At 36.7% G+C, this 20,861-nt stretch overlaps 1 protein-coding gene across 1 annotated transcript in view; it reads right to left on the bottom strand.

Moving 5' to 3' along the window:
* LOC127657806 (complement C4-like) overlaps positions 1 to 20,593 on the bottom strand; it is a 34,983-nt gene extending 14,390 nt beyond the window's left edge. The window contains exons 1-29 of the mRNA XM_052146721.1: positions 20,441 to 20,593; positions 19,224 to 19,410; positions 18,293 to 18,464; positions 17,992 to 18,062; positions 17,786 to 17,874; positions 17,512 to 17,594; positions 17,120 to 17,207; positions 16,872 to 16,992; positions 16,630 to 16,762; positions 15,977 to 16,089; positions 15,657 to 15,818; positions 12,129 to 12,296; positions 11,794 to 11,979; positions 10,287 to 10,445; positions 9,988 to 10,120; positions 9,765 to 9,836; positions 9,022 to 9,231; positions 8,641 to 8,749; positions 7,114 to 7,184; positions 6,898 to 7,037; positions 6,370 to 6,585; positions 6,123 to 6,174; positions 5,875 to 5,964; positions 5,537 to 5,743; positions 5,060 to 5,135; positions 4,667 to 4,859; positions 4,391 to 4,492; positions 4,099 to 4,261; positions 3,420 to 3,634 (exon numbers count right to left, since the gene is read on the bottom strand). Of these exons, the coding sequence (XP_052002681.1) occupies positions 3,420 to 3,634; positions 4,099 to 4,261; positions 4,391 to 4,492; positions 4,667 to 4,859; positions 5,060 to 5,135; positions 5,537 to 5,743; positions 5,875 to 5,964; positions 6,123 to 6,174; positions 6,370 to 6,585; positions 6,898 to 7,037; positions 7,114 to 7,184; positions 8,641 to 8,749; positions 9,022 to 9,231; positions 9,765 to 9,836; positions 9,988 to 10,120; positions 10,287 to 10,445; positions 11,794 to 11,979; positions 12,129 to 12,296; positions 15,657 to 15,818; positions 15,977 to 16,089; positions 16,630 to 16,762; positions 16,872 to 16,992; positions 17,120 to 17,207; positions 17,512 to 17,594; positions 17,786 to 17,874; positions 17,992 to 18,062; positions 18,293 to 18,464; positions 19,224 to 19,410; positions 20,441 to 20,517 (3,858 nt within the window). The 5' untranslated portion in view covers positions 20,518 to 20,593. The remainder of the gene's footprint in view (positions 1 to 3,419; positions 3,635 to 4,098; positions 4,262 to 4,390; positions 4,493 to 4,666; positions 4,860 to 5,059; positions 5,136 to 5,536; positions 5,744 to 5,874; positions 5,965 to 6,122; positions 6,175 to 6,369; positions 6,586 to 6,897; positions 7,038 to 7,113; positions 7,185 to 8,640; positions 8,750 to 9,021; positions 9,232 to 9,764; positions 9,837 to 9,987; positions 10,121 to 10,286; positions 10,446 to 11,793; positions 11,980 to 12,128; positions 12,297 to 15,656; positions 15,819 to 15,976; positions 16,090 to 16,629; positions 16,763 to 16,871; positions 16,993 to 17,119; positions 17,208 to 17,511; positions 17,595 to 17,785; positions 17,875 to 17,991; positions 18,063 to 18,292; positions 18,465 to 19,223; positions 19,411 to 20,440) is intronic.
* Positions 20,594 to 20,861: the final 268 nt, after the last annotated feature.

Below are 20,861 nucleotides of genomic sequence, written 5' to 3'. Positions count from 1 at the left end.
CACGCAGGTCACTAGTATGAAAACATATAATCACGAAAGTGGCAGGTCAAGCTATTTTCCCCCATGTGAAAGTCACTTGTCGGTTAAGGAAAAGTATAAGTTCCCCAGACAAAGCTTATCCGTTGAAAGCAGTCCCTGTGAGAACCGCTTGAAAGGGGTTAACAAAGCATACATTGGCCAGGCAGTGTTTTGTCATACCAAGAATGACAATAAACTTGCACACTCAATAGAGGACCTTAGTTTTCTCAGGACCATGGAGAATGAGTTCTTCCAAGATTCTACAGTTGGGTAGTGCCACTACCGTTTCAAAAACCACAGCGGTGTTTGCCAAACAACAGACTGTATGCTATGAGTCGATTCAAGTCTCAGAGCCGCACACTTGAGAAAAGTCCAGAAATGAAAGCTCACTTATTGGAATTCATGCAGAAAGTGCTAGATAGCCACCACGCAGGACTTGCTCCACCAGTACAAGAAGGCAAAGAGTACTGATATTTGCCCTTTTTCAGTGTGTACCACCCTCAGAAACCTAATCTAATACTTGTGGTTTTTGATGCTACTGCTCAATTTGATGGTGTTTCCCTAAATTATGTTCTACTTTCCAGGCCAGACATGTCTTCCCAAATATCTTCCCAAATGTTTCAGCTTCCTGTGGGGAAAGATGAGTATACAACCGGGGGATGAGAAAGAAACACTATATCATATTTCTTACATTTAAGAAAATAAATGACCTTCCTTCTTTTTATAGGGTGCCCCAACAAATTCACATTCCACGTGGAGAGAGACAATCCACTCATATTAACATTTGACACTTTGATATAATCTAAAAATAAATTGTCAAAAACAAAATTCACATCAACATCCACATTTCAACTTTAGAGCAACAATAAAACCCTGAACTTCCCCGCGAACAAAACAAACAGAAAAAAGAAAAACATGTGCATTAACCCCGTGCACGACAGCGCCAACCAGAACAACCCCCGCAACAAATTTGCTGTCGGATTGCTCAAGCCAGGTGCTTCTAAACAGTTTTTATTACATAACAGAAAATACTTTGTAAAACAAACTCCAGCCAATAGAAGGCATAAGCACAAATAACAAGCAGATTCATCCACAGCTATTCCAAAGGTATGTTCCTCCACAAAACAAACTCCAGCTGCTAGGTGGTACAAAAAGAAACGGGATGGTTAAGTGTATATTTAATGAGTTGAGTTGACTCAGAAGCCTCATAAGAAACACACCATGATTTCCTCAGTTCATCAACTCTATAAAAGACATCGCTTGTTATAGGCATGTAGATATTTCCCGGTCATCCTTATCACTGGCCGGGAACTTAAGTGTAAAAACGATCTCCCATCAATGCAAAAGTTTCTTGAAGGAGTGTCACTCCACCAAACAAACTCCAGCCGCTTGGCGGAACCAACACAAAAAAAGAAGCAAAAATAGCCTAGCTTCCTCAGACAGCCAAGAATAATTACAGCGAGTCAATCCACTCATATGAGAAACACCAAATGGCTTACTCACTCCAATGTTTTGATGAAGGACAGTGCTTGCTTGTGGCATAAAAATACTGCAGCCATCCGCATTTATTCTCAGTTTGGCCGGGAACATCAGTGCAAAAACGATCTTCCGTTGATTGCATTCCCTGAATCGATCATGTTTCTCTCTTGTCGAATTCGTAAAGTCTGGGAACAAGAAAATTTTGTGATTCTTCCAAGAAAGCTTTCCTTTACTCCTCGCCTCAGGTAAGACAAGATCTTTATCGGATGATCTCAGGAATTTTGCCCGCATTGTGATCGAATTCCATACGATCCCCAGATAGGTAGTTTTCTGAGTGGGAAAGAGGATGCTTTTCTTGGCGTTGAGCCTCAACCCCAGAGAAACCAGATGAGCTAAGACGATATCCCTGTGTTGTAATGCCAGTTCTTGTGACTGTGCTAGTATCTGCCAGTCGCCTATGTAATTCAGAATGCGGATGCCCCAGAGTCGCAAAGGAGCCAGTACTGCATCCATACATTCTGTGAATGTGCGGGGTGATAAGGCTAGACCGAATGGAAGAACCTGATATTGGAAAGCTTCGCCCCCGAAAGCGAACCTCAGGAACTTCCTGTGTTGTGGCAGACTTTCTATATGAAAGTACGCGTCCATGAGATCGATCGTGACCAAACAATCGCGATGTTGGATTTGAGACACGACCATCTTGACGGTTAGCATCTTGAACTTGAACGCCCACGGAGCGATTCAAGCCTCGAAAGTCAAAGATTGGACGCAACACACCATCCTTCTTGGGAACCAGGAAGTATCTGCTGTAGTAACCTGACTCTCTCTCTGGAAGGGGAACATGTTCTATGGCCCCTTTAACCAAGAGATTTTGCAGTTCTTTCCACAGTAAACATGCTTGCTCCGGTTTCATGGTAGTGGGAACCATGCCGTTGAAACGCAGAGGATTGCGAACAAATTAAATTCTGTAACCTTTTTCTACTGTTCTTAGGACCCACATAGAACCACCTGGCAGTAGTTTCCACGCTGCCAGGTTCTCTGAGATGGGTATCGATTCTGACACTTCCTGTTGAGGGGATGTCAAGTGTCCCGTGTCCTGGACTAAGGCAGGAAGCAACGGAACACCTAACATTTCGCTGGAAACCGCTAACTCCCGAAACACCAGAGGCGGCGGGAATGGAGCATTTTCGTGGGGGTATCAGGAGGGTACAGGTGGATGTTTCACGTGACCCGTCCACAAAGCTGGGTGCAAAACCGTCAAGGTTTTTTTTTTCTTTTTTCTTTTTTTTATAAACAACTGCCCTGAGGTCTTGCTTTGGGGTCTGCTGAGGGCAACGAACCTAAGTTCTTAACTATTTTTTTCAAATTGTAATAGTAATTTTCACGTTATTGATGTCCTTCAGTTGAATGCCACTTTGGTGAATAAAAGTACCAATTTCTTTCCATAAGAGCGAAATCTGTACATTATTCCAAACTTTTGGCCGCCAGTGCATATATCAAGTTTTTATTATAAAAAAAATACAAGGCTCTAATTTAGCAATAATAGCTGAATATTTTACAGCTATAACCTAACTTCATTATAGCCACAGTGTGTTCAAACACAGTTTTGCTGGAAAGCTTTAGCTACAAGATTACTGATTGATTTGTAATTTTCAATCCATTTTTAATGATATATTTCCAAGAATATCACAAGTCAAACAATTTTGTCAAAATTGGATCTATAAATGTAAAATGTAGAGACAGCATTGGATCTATTAGGTGACAATTATTTCAACTGGCCCAAAACTCTCTCACACTGGCCTCGAGACAGCAGACCAACCATAATTGTAAGCCCTGAATAGGTATTTTACAAAATTTACCAAAAAACAAAAAAAGGCTTAAAAATCATTGAAGATGACACATGACTTTCAGAACTGGCTTACCTGTGTTGATTTGAAGCCTCCTTCATAGTTCTCTTGTGATGACAAAAAGCAGGCAGCAGCATGTGCTGTCTTTAAGTCCTTAAGTGCTAGTGCAGTCAGGAGAGCATATGCTGTGGTCTCGACTGTTAATGCCACTCCAGGGGGCACCCGGCGACTTTCAGCCTCTTTTACCATTCGCATACTCTCATCATCTTTCCATACAAGACAATCTCCCTCTTATTGGTTCATCAGAGTAGATGAGAGGAAAGAATTTACAGAGATAACATGAGATGCAATGACTAATATAGCATTTAGCATTTAGACCTTTTCAGCAGACAAATAATCAAAGCAGAATTTACAGTTCTCAAGAATATCTTGTTTACTTATTGCTGACTGGCTTAAACTGAATTCATGAAAATGTTTCATGTCCCTAATAAATCATAAACAAAGTTGTAAACAAAGTCAATGTGGTGTACAATTTGCATCAAATCTGTCCATGGAGGCTGATAGTTTATTGTGTGGCACCATGACTCTATCTTAACTACTTTAAATTATTAGTGGCTTGTAGCTTGGCAACCAACAGTTTTGAAGTAATTTCCATAGAGTCATTGTATAAACTGTTTAAAATTGCTTATATTCTTATTCTATACATTTTTCCAAGTTTCCAACTCTTTGATAATGTGGATAGAATTTATGTTACCTTGTCTTGCCAGACTTTTGAGTTTCTCCCAGAATGATAGTGCATGAGTTTGGTCATTAAGGCAGGTAGACAAACAGTATGCTGTTATGGCTAAGGCATAGGGTCTCTTTAGTTCTTCAACCCGTTTAAGGAGGAAGTCAGTGGCATGAGAGATGGCTTTCTCCTAGTAAGCATTAAACAACATGTGTGGTTAACAAAAATAAAATTTTTGGCATCCCAATCAGTGTCTCTAAAATGCTTTCTGTTTATATTTTCTCAGAGGAATATTAATTGTACAATCACTTGTTCTTACCACAGCATCGGTCTCTCTATCCAAGAAAGGGATGGAGCGGTGGAGAGCTATGGTTATGAAAGCTGTTAAAGAGGCATCTTGCTCAACTCCTCCAACACCACCCTGAACCAGAAACACTAAATATCAGAGCACATTCACTGTAGTACCACAGGAATGCAATTAATCTTTATCCTATTTTGCAATGTTTGTCATGTTGATTTATTCAGTGTTTGACAGAGTAAAGCGTCATTGTAAATCTCCTGGGTTTACTAGGTAAATTATGGAGTGTATTCAGACCTGCATTTCCCTGTGATAGACTGGATTAGAATCACTGAAAGACCCATCTTGGCTCTGTGTATTAATCAGATATGTGACTGCTTTGCGGATGTCCTCCTGTGAAATAAGCTTCTCTGTTGTTCCTCTCTGTTCTCTAGTTTCTAGCTGTCGATCAGCCACGAGAGACAACACTTTCACCACAAGTGCAGTTAACCTACATTATTTGATGAGAGGTGCACAGACGCCATAGACGAAGCCATATTTAATAGTTTGGAATGCAAAATCTTGAAAAAAAACCAGCATGCAACATTCCATTGAGTAATATTGTTATGGGGTATGGCAAACGCAGCGGTGGTTTGCACTTATTTATTGCACATATTTGCATGATTGGTATACTGCAAAATGAAAATTTACCAAGTGCTTGATGGACGTTCTAGCCAAGCTGCATAGGATCCATCACGCTTTTGAAATGTCAAAATTCGTTCATAAGCTGCCAAAACACAGGACAAACACCTTCAAATGCAGAACAGGGTACAGTATGACACAGCTGAATAGTGTTCAGCATTGGGTAGATTACTTACTGAAATGTAATCTGTTACTGAATACAAATTATACAACTACCGTTTTAATCAGTAACATAATATTGTAGGTTACACTGTTAAGTGATCTAATCCGATTACTTTTAGTTACATGTTTTGATGAAAATCTTTTTTTAAGTGCATTAATAACCAATTTACACTCCTTTCATTAAACATTAGGCAACATGATACCTAACAGCAGATTACATATACTCAATTACTTCCACTAATAGTGTTCAATTAAGCATTTTTCATGTATTTATTTCTCTCTTAAGTTGCATGAAGGGTTGTGAGTTGACTCATACACTCATACCTTTCTCAATGAAATCCAGTGCTTTGTCTCTGGACCCTGCTTCCAGCTCCAGCCAGCGGTTACTTTTGTCCAGGTAGCGGACTGACAAGGCAGTAGGAGACATAAAAATCATTGTCTGCTCTCCACAGCCTTTAGGTGCCCGGATCAGATTTTCCACTTTGGATGGTGAGAGTAAGGGAACAGCAGTAGACTGGCCAAATAGTTCTTCTGTATTTGAAAAAATGCCAGTTTCTTCAAAAAGTGTATTGCAATATGAAATATTTTAAATATTTTTTTTAAATTGCAAATTTGAAAGCATTCAAAACAATTTGAATAAAATGGAAACTTTAGCTATGGACCTTCTAGTTTGACAAACAGGTTGAAGTCCGTTTCAGGAACTGTGTTGTTTGGGAAAAATCCATCGATAAAGAAGAATTTGTCACTCCTACCTGATGTTTGAAATTCAAGATATTTTAACATGTTGTGGTTAAAATACCAGATTATATATATATATATATATATATTCCATTTTAGATGTGTGTACAATTTGTCAAAGTTTTAAGGACCACAGTGTATTTGTGAAGACCTATCAAATGCACAATCTCACCATCCAGATTAACAAAATAAGTTTGTTCGTCTCTTAATTCCACTCCCTCATTCTGTGAAATGAAGAAAAATTATGAAAAATATTTGAATAACTAAAATCCCACTGCAGTACAACAACAACAACAACAACAACAACAACAACAACAACAACAACAACAACAACAACAACAACAACAACAACAACAGGGTGATGAACTGTCAAGTAGACATGAGAAGAATTTGTGTCTTCTCCCAGTTCCTTCTCTTACCTTGACCAAGAGCATCTTTTGAATAGCATCCACTGTTTTATTGTCTTCTGTTTCATAAAGTTCAATAATGATGGGGATTTCGCCTGTTACCATGGGAACAGCAGGGAAAGTCACAGTCTGGGAGGACTCAGCGTCCAGACTGATTCTGACATAGGAAGATGTAGACGATGCTGCGGGTGAACAAAGACCTTCCACTTGTTTCATATGAACAATAAGCTGACAACAAAAGCCATTAAAAAGATATATTAATGTTATGCATCTACTGATTTTAACATAAAAAAAACTATTATGATAAATTGTGTAGCCTGTAGTGAGTACATATGTACATTCATGTTAGCCTACAGTCAATTCACAGTACAGAATGAATTATTTATATATGACACTCAGAGAGGTTTTCAATAAGAATGAATGTGTTCTGTGTTACTGTAGCACCTGGTAATAGCTAGAACACTGCATGTTAATGTTGTTCAACTGTACAGTGAATTTGCCACTTAAAAAAACAAACTGAATTAGTCCATTTAAACGAACCTCTTGTTCCAACTTGCCATAGTTAAAGATCACCACAACTATAGCCAGCTGTTCAAAGCGTTTGACAGAATAGGGAAGCCTCAAGGAAATAAACAGAGGCTTAAATACATGAAGGTCAATAGGCTCCACCACACAGAAACCTGTAAACAATAAAAGTAGAGTCATTTTGTGAAGTTCCTTGAATTTCATTATTGTAATATTAAAGAGGGAAATTACCATGGGATGGAGACAAGCTGAGTGCCTGGATCTCCCAAGTTGTGATAGAGTCAGGTGTATAGATTTTGTGTCTGGAAGAAAGGCTTGGTACAATTAAGACCTTTGTAAATCCAAACACTTAATTTTAAACTGTTTCAAAGGAGATTCAATAGAAACATTAGTACATAAATATCTATAAATATCATGTATGTATATATATATCTACACACTGGCGGCCAAAAGTTTGGAATAATGTACCGATTAAATTGGTATTTTTATTCACCAAAGTGGCATTCAAATGATCACAAACTATAGTCAGGGCATTAATAACATGAATAATTACTATTACAATTAGAATTTCTAATTGTACTTCTCATAAAAAAATCCTCCACGTGCAGCAATGACAGCTTTGCAGATCATTGGCATTCTAGTCAGTTTGTCCAGATACTCAGGTGACATTTCACCCCACACTTCCTGTTGCACTTGCCATAGATGTGACTGTCTTGTCGGGCACTTCTCATGCACCTTACAGTCTAGCTGATCCCACAACAGCTCAATGGGGTTAAGATCCATAACACTCTTTTCCAATTATCTGTTGTCCAATGTCTGTGTTTCTTTGCACACTCTAACCTTTTCTTTTTGTTTTTCTGTTTCAAAAGTGTCTTTTTCTTTGCGATTCTTCCCATAAGGCCTGAACCCCTGAGTCTTCTCTTTACTGTTGTACATGAAACTGGTGTTGAGCGGGTATAATTCAATGAAGCTGTCAGCTGAGGACATGTGAGGCGTCTATTTCTCAGAGACTCTGATGTACTTATCCTCTTGTTTAGTTGTACATCTGACCTTCCACATCTCTTTCTGTCCTTGTTCGAGCCAGTTGACCTTTGTCTTTGAAGACTGTAGTGTACACCTTTGTTTGAAATCTTAAGTTTTTTTGGCAATTTCAAGCATTGTATAGTCTTCATTCCTCAAAATAATGATGGACTCATGTGTTTCTAGAGAAAGCAGTTTCTTTTTTGCCATTTTTGACCTAATATTGACCTTAAGACATGCCAGTCTATTGCATACTGTGGCAACTCAAAAACAAACACAAAGACAATGTTAAGCTTCATTTAATGAACCAAATATCTTTCAACTGTGTTTGATATTATGGCAAGTGATTTTCTAGTACCAAATTATCAATTTAGCATGATTAAACAAGTATAAGGTGTTGGAGTGAAGGTTTCTGGAAATGGGGCCTGTCTAGATTTGATCAAAAATGACTTTTTCAAATAGTTATGGTGCTGCTTTTGACATCAGTAACATCCTGACTATACTTTGTGATCAGTTGAATGCCACTTTGGTGAATTAAAGTACCAATTTCCTTCTGAAACAGCAAAATCTGTACATTATTCCAAACTTTTGGCCGCCAGGGTATATAATATTATATTTACATGCACATACCGTATTTATACTGTATATATACCCTCACGTATTAATATTTTATGTACTGTATGTTTCATTTATATTTACAGTCAGACACTGTATAAAGAATGTGCGCAATCTACTCACATAACCTTTCCTTTTACATCAATCTCCTTAAAGTCAAAGCTTGGAGGGAAATATCTGCGAATATCTTTGCTGTTGTCAAAAAAATCCTCGATTTCATTAGCATTAGCAGCTGTGGGAAGAAAGTGATTGAGAAACATTTTTGGTGGGGGAAAAAACATTAATTCAATGCACAGACTGTGGCACAGTTTTGAAAAGACAACGACAACAAAGCATGTGATGACAAAAATCTTGTCAGAGCTACTTTCATACAGTACCTTTGATGCTAGGGACTAGGATGGGTCAGAGCAGGCCTAATTGAGTCTCACTTTTAATTCAGCTGTGTAAAGACACCATTATTTTACAGACTGGTCTGGAGACGTTTCACTAAGATCCCATACTCACTTCGACCATGTGCTTTATTCAGGTCTTCTCTCCTCTTTTTTCCTCTTAGCTTGGTTGCAAACTCACAGCATTCTTGGAAGGCATCCACACAGTCTTTGTTTTCCGTTCTGCTCACTCTTTTCGCTCTGTCCTCGCAAGTGAGCTTCATAGGAATCATGGTAAAGCCATGGCGACAACATTTCTGCTGCTCAGCTTCCTTAAACGCAGCCTCTTCAGGACAAAAGTGATGGAGAAGGGAGCATGAGCAGAAGTTGTACACCAAGAACAAATCAAGTGAAAATGAGAAATTTGTCAATTTGATCAAAACATCAACTGAGGGATATGGTATGTATGACACTGTTTATAGCAATGACTGAAAATATAAGAATATAAATTGTTTTAAAAGGTGCACTCAGTAATATTTTTCCAAAGGAATCAACAGTTACTTTTGAAAACTATGTTAAAAATCTTCTACACTCACTCAAGTCGCATCAGTACTCGTGGTAATCCCCCTATATCAGACACTTTCCCTCATAGAATAAATTTATGTGAATTCATTGGCATTCATTTTTAAAATGACTATGGAAACTGAAAATGTATTATTTTGCATGATGCTGGATCCATGTTGGTAAAAGTCCAAGATGATTGTCCTATCCACTCATAAAACATACAAGAAATACTGAACATAAACCTTTATATAATGAACATAATATGCTCAAAGCTTTGAGGATTGATACAGAGGTTTCCAATAGACGTTACTGTACCTTTTCTAGCCATTTCAGTTTGAATATCTATAGAGCGTTTGTTTCGTCTAAAACCAGACTCACAGCTGAAACCTAGATGCAAAATGAATTGGAAATTGTCATTTACATATTGTAAAAACTCTTTTATACAGAGACAAAATGCATTGTAAAACTGATCTTTTTCTTACAAAGGTAAGCCCAGATTCAAAATAACACATTGAAAATGACCATTTACTGTAAGTACCTTTTCTCATTCTTGAACGGATTGTGGTGGAGTGTGAGATGAAGGTCAGGCCAGCATCATTAAAAACTGCTGCTGTGTTCTCTCCACCCCCATATGAGCATCCCAGATCATAGGACTGCATGGAGGCGAACACCTTCTCATCAAATCAAGAGAAGGTCATTAATAGTTAAAGATTTGTGTCCTTGTGTGTTTGCGACTTGCACAGTTATCAATAAAATTGGTCATGTACTGTATGTCTAATTAATAAACTTCCTAAACCAAAGTCAAATATATTAATACTAATAGACAAAATAACACACCTGTTTTGGAGTGAGTTTGTTTTGAGTCCCCAGGGCGTAGATGGCTTTGTCCACTACTAGTAAGGCCACTTTAGCATTTTTCTGTGTTCCTACATTAACTTCAAGGTCAACTGGTTTTCCTGGCTGATATTGCTTAGAATCATCCAATTTTATGCTAAGCTAAATAGGAAATATGACAGGGACACTGTGAACATTTGATAAGATTTTTACATTAATGTTATATTGTCTTATAGAATTTCCAAAACTTTGCTACCACAAACATAAATCAGAAATGGCCAGTGTTAGTTTTGTATATTTGTAAATTTGCTAACCTTTTCTCAGCATTGAAATATAATGCATACTGAGTGAGTGGCTCCTGACATATTCTATTATAAATTCCTTAAATTAGATTACAGATACTGACTTAATACCAATTAAATTACTTTGAAACTTACACAAATATTTTAAGAGAATAATATTCTTTATTTGGATGAAAATATGTCTAACTTTCAGATCTCTGTCTGTTTGCATTTTATGCATTGTTTCTCTGGTAAATTATTTTTATATGGTCCAGTTGCTGAAATAATGTGTTTGTAATTTTAAAATGTTTTTGTAATTTTGTTATGGTGTTTATTCAGCATTAGTGTTCTTAACAAACTACTGGGTGTCATATTTGTATTTTGTAGGTTTGTAGAAAGTTTGTTTTAAAAGTAACTTAAAGGAATAGTTCAACCCAAGATGAAAATCTCATCATTTACTCACCATTATGCCATATCGGATTTGTATGACTTTCTTTCTTCAGCAGAACACAAATTATGATTTTTAGAAGAATATATTTAGCTCTGTAGGTCCATAAAATGCAAGTGAATGGGTGCCAAAATGTTGACAGTCCAAAAAGCACATTAAGGAATCATAAAAGTAATCAATATGACGGATACCTTATGTTGTGTTTTAATCTATGTCTTTAGAAGTGATATGATAGGTGTGGGTGAGATAATCTTCTGCCTGCCCAGTAGGGGGAAATATGCATGAAGAACGTGAATCACCAAAAACACAAGAAGAAGAATGTGAAAGTTAAAGTGGAGATTGACTGAGCAGGGAGGAGAATTTATTGGAAAAAAAAAGAAAAAGGGACTTAAATATTGATCAGTTGCTCACCCTATCAAATTGCTCCATTGATTTAACCACTGGAGTCTTATGGATTACTTTTATGCTGACTTATGTGAGTTTTGGAGCTTCAAAATGTTGGCACCTATTCACTTGCATTGTAATGAACAAAAGAGCTGAGAAATTCTTCTAAAAATCTTAATTTGAGTTCTGCTGATGAAAAAAAGTAATACACATCTAGAATGGCAAAAGGGTGAGTAAATGATAAAAGAAATGTAATTTTTGGGTGAACTGTTCCTTTAAGGGTAATTTACAGTTAGATGTGAACAGTTATTGATATTTTTTCCATAAAATAATTTGTAACAATCTGATTACAAGAAAATAGTAATCTGAAGTGGATTAAGATTATTCTTTGATTTACCTTTCCCTCACACATGTCCTCTGCATCTACCCACACTGAGTCTGCAATAATGTCACCATTTGTGTCATAGTAGTAGCCGATCACTCTGAAAAACGGGATCATGTCCAGACTTAAATGGATGCCTATTTTTACCAAAGAACTTGATGCAACAGATTTTGCTTCTTTCAGTGTGCCTCTGCTGAGAACCTGAAGAGATGCCAAAAAAGAAAAGTCACGTTTTTTAATAAAATATTTCAACACAATCACACTTGAACATCAATGCTTTGTGAGATTTCAAAGCATTGAACTAGGCATGACAGAACTTCACTGTAAATGTATGAAATAATTTTACTTACCATGTAATATAGTTTTCCATCCTCTGGATTACCATTGATGACATTAAATGTGACCTCAAGAAAGTCTTTTGGTGACACAACTTTATTAGTCACACTCAGATACAGGAAGCTTTTTGAGGATCTGATAAGATGCACTTCTTTGGTTGACTTGGAATCACCCACCATTGTCTGTTGAAATTGATATGTCAAGACTATAGAAATATTACTTATCCTAACCAATTAACAAAATAGATGTCAAGAAAAGATGAATTTTCATAAAGGTGCACTTAGTAATTCAGTAGCATATATGCAGTGTACCTCAAAATCAGAAGTTCTAAGTTAATGATATCATTGTAAAAATGCACAATTTGCAGTCAGAAATGATTAATTTATTCCATCCAATTACTGGATGGAATAAATGTGGACCCTCTTTACTAAATGTGGCACTTATAAATGTGGACCCGGAGTCACGTGACGCCATGTGAGGTTCAATGACATGGGAACGGCGAGCTTTGAGCACTTTGCTAGTTTTGATACTTTTAATGACATAAACCGGTGAGATTTGATACTCACTGATCCATAACAGTTCTAGGAAGACAATATGTCAAACAATTCAAACACTAAGCAATGTTTGAATTGTTGGAATTCCTGAGCAAGCAGAGGGTCAAAATATGGTGGACTTCTGGACGGCTCTTTCCGAGTCTGCTCGAAATAACAGGCCATAATCTGGAAATCGAGGGAGCTCACAGAGTTCTCAAACAGAGTAAAGATAAATTAGGAAGAGTCATTATTGTTTTAGCAGAAATTCAGGGGTAAAGGTTGATTTTGGCTAATATTTACGCACCTAATGCTGATGATCAGGGCTTTTTTTATAGATCTTGAAGAGATGTTGCAAGCCGCTGGCACCCCTCATGATATAATATTGGGAGGAGACTTTAATCTATTGATGGACCCAGTCCTTGATCATAGTGAAGCAAAAGTGTGTAAGCCCCCTAGAGCAACACTGATGCTTCACAGGATGTGTAAAAATCTTGATCTTACAGATATTTGGATACTTTTGAACCAATCTGGTAGGGACTATACATTATTTTCATCAGTCCATAAGATTTATTCTAGAACAGATTTTTTTTTAAATATCTAAGTCCCTCATTTCATCTGTTATTGATTGCTCAATTGGAAACATCTCAGTCTCAGATCACGCCCTGGTGAGTTCAGAGATGTTGCCACATATGGAGAAAAGGAAATAATATAGTTAGTGCTTTAATGTATCCCTTTTGCAAAATTCTGAATTCCAACAAATGTTAAAGGCTGAAATCAATGTTTATATGGAGACCAACTGGTCCTCAGTATCTTCTGTGGGCGTGGCTTGGGAGGCACTTAAGGCAGTTCTTAGGGGTCGGATCATACAGTATGCCTCATTCACCAAAAAATCCAAAGCACAAGAACTTGGAGTTAGAAGGGAATATTAAAAGTGCTGAGGCAGAGCTGAAGAGCTGAATGTCATCTGATGGCCTCAGAGAATTGACCCGATTGAAATGGATATATAAATAGATATAATAATATTTTGTTGCGGAAGGTGGAGTTTTGGCTATTCAGGGCAAGACAGTCATACTTTGAGTCGGGGGACAAAGCAGGGAAGCTTTTGGTTAGATAAATAAAGCAGAGAGAGTCTTTTTCTACCATTCCCTCAGTAAAATCTGCAAGTGGTAAAATTTTTACCTTGGCCATTGATATTAATAATGCTTTTAAAGAGTTCTATCTTGATCTTTATGGTTCCACATCTTCGTCTACTGATGAAGATATTAGAAACTTTGTGGAACCATTAGAACTCCCTAAACTGATGACTGAGCAAAAACATTATCTTGATTCTGAGATAAACTTGGAGTGGCTTGGCGAGGTAATTTAGGCCTTGCCTACAGGCATGTCTCTGGGGCCAGATGGCTTTGCTGCTGACTTTTTTTGATTTTATGCTACAAAACTGGCTCCACTTTTGTTTGAAGTTTATATGGCATCATTAAAGAATGGAAAGCTTCCGCCAACCATGACACAAGCCCAGATCAACCTAATTCTTAACAAGGACAAAGATCCAAAAGAGTTTAAGTGTTACTGTCCAATTACCCTGATCCAGCTAGACATAAAAATATTGTCAAAAATTCTGGCTAACCGATTTAGTAAAGTTATGACATCTCTTATGCATATACAGTAGATCATGTGGGGTTTATTCTGGGCCACAGCCCGGTAGCAGCAACACAAACAAATCGATTAATTTCAGATTATTTTACTCTGGATAGGGGCACCCTGTAGGGTTGCCCTCTTTCCCCATTATTGTTCTGTCTGTCCCTGGAACCATTGGCAGCCGTGATAAGAAAGGAAGATGATTTTCCAGGGGTGGTGGCGGGAGGTATGGCGCATAAGCTTTTGCTTTACGCAGATTATATATTATTATTTGTCTCCGACCCACTAGATTTTTGCCTTACTTTCACAGAATTATGAATTCCGTCAGAGTCAATTGGTCTAAATCCGAAGCTTTGGCTCTGACAGCATACTGTCCAGTAATGGCTTTCCAGCCAGGCACCTTCCAGTTGCCCAAACAGGGCATTTTATTCCCAGCAAATTTGTCTGATTTAGTTACAGTTAATTTTGATCCCTTAATAAAAAGGTTTTCGAGCTATGTGAGCAGGTGGGCTACATTACATTTATCTATGATTGGGAAGGTTGATGTTATTAAAATGAATTGTATTCTAAATTATAACTACCTGCTTCAAACTCTCCCTGTAGATGTCCCCCACTCTTATTTCAAACGATTTGATAGCATAGCAAAGTCCTTCGTTTGGAATGGTTAGTGTCCTAGATTATATTTTAATAAGTTACATAGGCCGATTGACAAAGGAGGTCTCAGACATTTGGCTCATTGGTTGCTTCCACCTAAAAGAGCCCCTCCCTTGTTTTGTATTGAACAGGAACTTATTGCCCCTATTTCACCATTACAAAGCCTTTCTATCAGACTAATCAGAGAAGTTAAGTTACACCCAGATATCTCGCATTTGTACTCGGTATGGACAAAAGTGTCCAGAGTGCTAAATTATGTATTAATAAGTCCCCTTTCTGCTGGTCAGAGTGGATTGTTAATACGCTCGGTGACCTATATGAGAGTGGAGTGTTGAGATCGTTTGAAAATTTGGTTCAACATTTTGGGATTCCTAGATATTAGTTCTATAGGTATTTACAGCTGCGCCACCTGTTCTGTATTGTTTTTGGGAGTAGCCCAGCACTATACAGTATGTAGAATAAAGCAGCTTTTTCCTGTAAGAATGATATGATGATCTTGAGTCTCCATCTCATTTAAATGCACATCATTGTAAACTTATTAAGATACTACTCTACTATTACTATTCCTTTCTCTTATAAATTTGAACAATATGCTAGAAAATTATTGTGTGCACCTTTAATATTATTTGTAAAATATAAGACTAGGTATTTTTTTTTTTAAGTATGTAAGTTTGTAAGTATTAAAGGATTAAAAAAGCTTTATTCTTTGCATATATTAACCTCCACTGATATTGACGGTGGTGCTCCTTGTAAATTGAAGGTGTAAAATGCTATTCCCTCCTTATTAGTTGTTATACTGCAGGACTTTTCTGTTGTGCTTGACACATCTATTTTCACTGGGATGCCTGTGGCTGGGGAACCATTTGGGTTATGAACCATGACCTAGACAAAAAAAATGATTAGGTGATACAGTGGCACAAAATCAACAGCAAAATGTTCATCAAATTGTGAAGAATACTATTATGAACAATTGTAAGCAAAATCCTCTGTGAATGATTTTATCATTGTGGTGTGGAACAGCTGTGCATTGTATTCTTTACCACCACTTCAAACGGAATTTTAGGTATGAAGTATGATCTAGTGCGGGACAGGTCCACAATGTACGGGCTCAAAACAATGGGAAGGAAAGCTTCTGATTCCTGCACTTCACCACCTTAAGAGGGGGACACAATAATTTTAGGGGAAGACATTTAATCAACTAGGAAATCTTGTAATTGTAACTCATTTGCTTTTAAATTTGAATTATTTCTAGAACTTTAACCACCTTAACATTGCGATTCCTAGCTTATGCCATCAAATAACTTTCTTTTTTATGTTCGATGTATTTTACTTTAACAAGTCTTGGCTGCATTTATGCACTAAACATTCAGCCTGATCAAAAGAAAATTACGTTGAGTGGACTGACTTGCTAAATCATTGTTGTTTTATTGCATCCAGGCATTTCTCCAGGAAACTTCCATGATACTTGCAACGACCCACATTAAAATTATTTTGCATAGTATAGTAATATGTGATTCTACCATGTACTTTTGTAAATTTACTTCCAACTGTAGTCAGGTTGATTCAGTCATATTAAATTATATTTTTGACTTAGATGTTGCCACATATTAAAGCACATTTTTTAGGTTACCTGCCAAAAAAATGTACAGTGTGGTCTTTCAACTAAGGAATGTTTTGTTTCATGTTTAATTACTTAAAATGTCTGTGACGGTGACAGCCATGTAGAAATGGGCTTGAGCTGCTGCCAAACTCTCCAATGTTAAATTCTTGAGCTTCTCATTGAGGTCTGAAACTTTCATTGTAACCTCTGCGTAGCCTGTTTTCACCTACAACAGAGGAGACACATGATGAGAGAATATTGAAGAGTGATGCATAAGGAAAGTAAATTATGAGTTTCTCTTGGGCCATTCATTAGGCCTGACCGGTTTTACTCACAGAACCTGTTTGCTCCAGTCCTTTAATGAATTTGATTTTTTCATCTTTATTATCTGAGTCTTCCTCTCTTACCCCAAACCGACAGTGAAAACCACCATCAATGGTCCTTCCATATGTGTATCTTTCCAAAAAATAGAGAGGGGGGGGGGGGGGGGGTGATTTAAAGTATTGTTTCAAATTCAAGGTACATCTTGATAATTATCAAGAACATTATACGGTGTGATTACTTGATCTGAATGTGAACTTACGAGGCTTGAATAGTGAATGTAAATGTCTCAGTATTCACAAGCAGGAATCCTTTCTCTGGCTGAACAGAAACCCCAAAACTGGGCAGAACTGATAAAAATGCATCGTGTTTGTGATATATGCCTTAAAATATCTGTCAGATAACTGACTGATTAGCTGTCTCTATTTCATGCAGCAAGCTTAAGATTCTTGAAATATATAGCCGACCCTCATCATAGTCTCTTTAAAATGTTTTTTTGTATATATAAAATATTAGATCTAATTGTAATTTCTCTTCATAGTCCTCAATACTGTGCCTTCTCACTGAAATATAACAATTTCTTTGTCCCTAAAATTTCTTCAAGCCTTTGAAAGCAGCAAAAGTCTTGGCCAAAGAACAGTTTGTGTCACTCACCATATTTTTGGACCTTGAATTCACGCACTGCAGCATTTTTCTCATCACTTTTGTAATGGGCTCTAATCTTCCAAATGCCAGGTCTGGAAAAATGTAATTAAAGTCTGATATGAAGATTGATGAAAGCTTTATGTGCCATCTTAAATGACTGAACAGCATGCAAAACATTATTTTCACTAGCAACAGAGTTTTTATATACAGTACATGGTTGTCATGATATGATGTTATATGATATGATAGAAAATAAGACAGTACGATTTCATGTAGGGCCTACTTTGAAACATCAGGGATATGGAAGTTCTGTGACAGAATGCCATTTGGAACTTTGTACTGTGATTTCTTGATTTTGTTTCCTTCAGCATTCTATTAAAGAAACAATACAGACAACAATTATAAAGGGCATCTCAATATCTTTTTTTCAGGCGCAACAACAGGACAGCAATCAAATAACATTTAATAATGTAAAGGATTGTGACTTACGTATACAGACACATAAATTATCTCGGATTTTGGCCGCATGGTGTGGTCCAGGGTGAAGATCCTGAACAAAACTGAAAACCACAGAGAATCAGTTTGGACAATGTAAAGTATATGTTGAGAAGTCTGTTAACCCTATAGTAAGTGTCAATCATGTTCAAATTTCACACCGGTGTCAATGACCACCATATAACTATATATACATTTGTGTTAATGTTTTTACATTTTGGAATATCCAAATTGCCTTTTTACTGTTGTTACAATGTTGACTCATAAGTATGATATTTTTTTTTTTTTGCTGTACCTCTCTGTGTGGGGTTGTATATGGGTTGGTTTGTCTGAATGAAGATGTAGCCACTTTTTTGGGAGACCAGGACACGGGTCTGCCATTTCTCACCATTAACTTCACACGCCAAATTAAGGTAGGAAGGCTCACCATTGGTCGATTCTAGGTTTGAAACCTCATTTGCAGGTATCTTTAAGAGGAAATCAATGAAATTATGTATTAACAAGATTGAGTGCTTCTTTGAGAAATTAAAAGGAATATTCCAGGTTCAGTATTTAGCTCAGTTGACAGCGTAATGTGGCATAATGTTGATTACCAATTACATTATTTTTCTTAAAGAAAAGAAATGGAGGTTACAGTGAGGCACTTACAATAGAAGTGAATGGGGACCATTTTTGGAGGGTTTAAACAAAGAAATGTGAAGCTTATAATTTTATAAAAGCAATTGCATTAATTCTTCTGTTAAAACTTGTGTATTATTTGAGCTGTAAAGTTATTTCAATTGTAATTTTTACAGTCATTTTAGGGTTTAAGGATTTGTTGACATTAAATTGTCATGGTAACAAAGATGTAAATTTGGCCATAACTCTACACAGAAAAGGTTAGTAAGTGATTTTATCACATTAAATGTATGTTTGCACACATATCCTTCATGCATTGTGGCTAAACTTTTGAAACAGTTGAGTATTATAATGTAAAATATTTGGCCCCCATTGACTTCCATTGTAAGTGCCTCACTGTAAACTTGATTTTTGCTTTTTTTTATGAAAAGGAGGGATGAGTCGAAATACATTTTTGTGGTGATCAACATTATGCCACAAATGCTGATGATTGAGCTTAACTTGAATTGAGCCCAGAATATTCCTTTAACGTCTGATTTTGGAGTAAATTATGTAAAGAAAACAAACATATATAAGAAAACAAAAACATATTTACATATTTTATTTACCTCAAGCTCCACTGTCTCAAACTGTCCTGTTTTGGTGATTGTTTTGCTTGCACGTGCTGAAATGGGAACCCGCTGCTCTGTTTCTAACTGACAGGACACAGACTTGCCGAGCAATGAGTCCCCTGCTTGAATCAATATGAGTTCTCTCACACCAACGTGAAAAACACTTGGAGCTGTAATTAGAAATCTGACACACGCATAAACCAAGACAATTCATTAAAACTACATTTAGTTTAGTTTAATTAAAAAATTATCCATTTAGTTACAAATATTAAAAAACAGAAACATTGAATTGGTGGACTATTGGTGGACCTTCAAGAGCAGGGTTGGATGAAATGATGGATTAAAAATAGCCCACATACATGTATATGCACATTAGCACAGACACATTCACATTTCACAGAGTTCTCTAACACACAAGTCAAAAATCGCACACATTCTCCCAAGTTTATCCAATTTGGAGTGACTATTTGCACCCACGTTAATAAACACCGGTCTATTTAATATGTCTACTAGCAATGTCCAGCAATGGTTATAGCCCATATGCACAATGTCATTTTTGTCTTTGTTTTCTTTTTCTGAAGCAACAAATGTAATTTCTACATGTCAAATTATAGTTTGTTTGATAGCATGGTGGTAATAAAATGTCTGATTGATTTGTCTTCAAACTTAAAGCTTTTTATATACCCTAAATATTATGCATACAACTAAATAATATTTTCACACTTTTTATATAGCTTGAATGGAAATTAGTCTGATGCCTAATAAAACTAATTCTGTGATATTTCAATTGATTTTTCTTTATAGCCTACATCACATCATGCTCTTCACTGACACTGTTGTCTCCTTGGTAACCAACAATTTTCAGGTGATGATACCACAGCTGACAGTATACTAGCAAAAATTATTTTTAGTTCCCTCTTTGTTTAGATTATTATAGTTTTTAATATTTTTATGATGCATTTTCATTGAATCTGGGGCAAGGGTAAATTAATAACAACAATACATAAAAGGCATTTGCAAATTAGCAAAAATGTATGATAAAGAAACATGGTAAAATGACAGTTTTAATGTGACCTTAACTAAATTAAAAAGGTTAAGATTTAATATAATCAACACCTGGGACATAAAAGTTGAATAAACGCCCACATACTCATGCAGACATGCTCACTGATGCTATATAGATGTTCCAGATTATATATCACAAATATATTTACCTCTGTCTGTTATCTCCTTGGGCAACACAACACAAGCACACCAGCATATAGAGAAGAGGACGCATATGTACCTCCATGGTGAATGTGTCAGTCCTCTGTGAGAAACAGAGGATTGCCAGAAGATTTTGGATTTTCACTTCTGCTATGCAAATGTTGTACAAAAGCAACTGACTGAATATTTATTATAGGGTTTAAGGGTCTTGAACGAGTTCTATCATTGCACAATCAGGGGCTGTGCTCTCTCATTGGATGGACTCTTGAAGTGCCTTCTCCAAAGTCATGTGATTTAAAAGAAATGGGTAAATATCACTTATTTTATGTGCTTTGGCTCATTTCAATTTAGATGTATTGTTATTTGGTTTACAAAGTAAATATAATTTTGGCTAGGAATATAGCAAAACTAGGAGTTTTGACATTGCAC

This window comes from Xyrauchen texanus, chromosome 17 (assembly GCF_025860055.1).
Source record: "Xyrauchen texanus isolate HMW12.3.18 chromosome 17, RBS_HiC_50CHRs, whole genome shotgun sequence".
Taxonomy (NCBI): domain Eukaryota; kingdom Metazoa; phylum Chordata; class Actinopteri; order Cypriniformes; family Catostomidae; genus Xyrauchen; species Xyrauchen texanus.
Note: the sequence above shows the minus strand (reverse complement) of the source record. Positions and strands in the feature narration are given on the sequence as shown.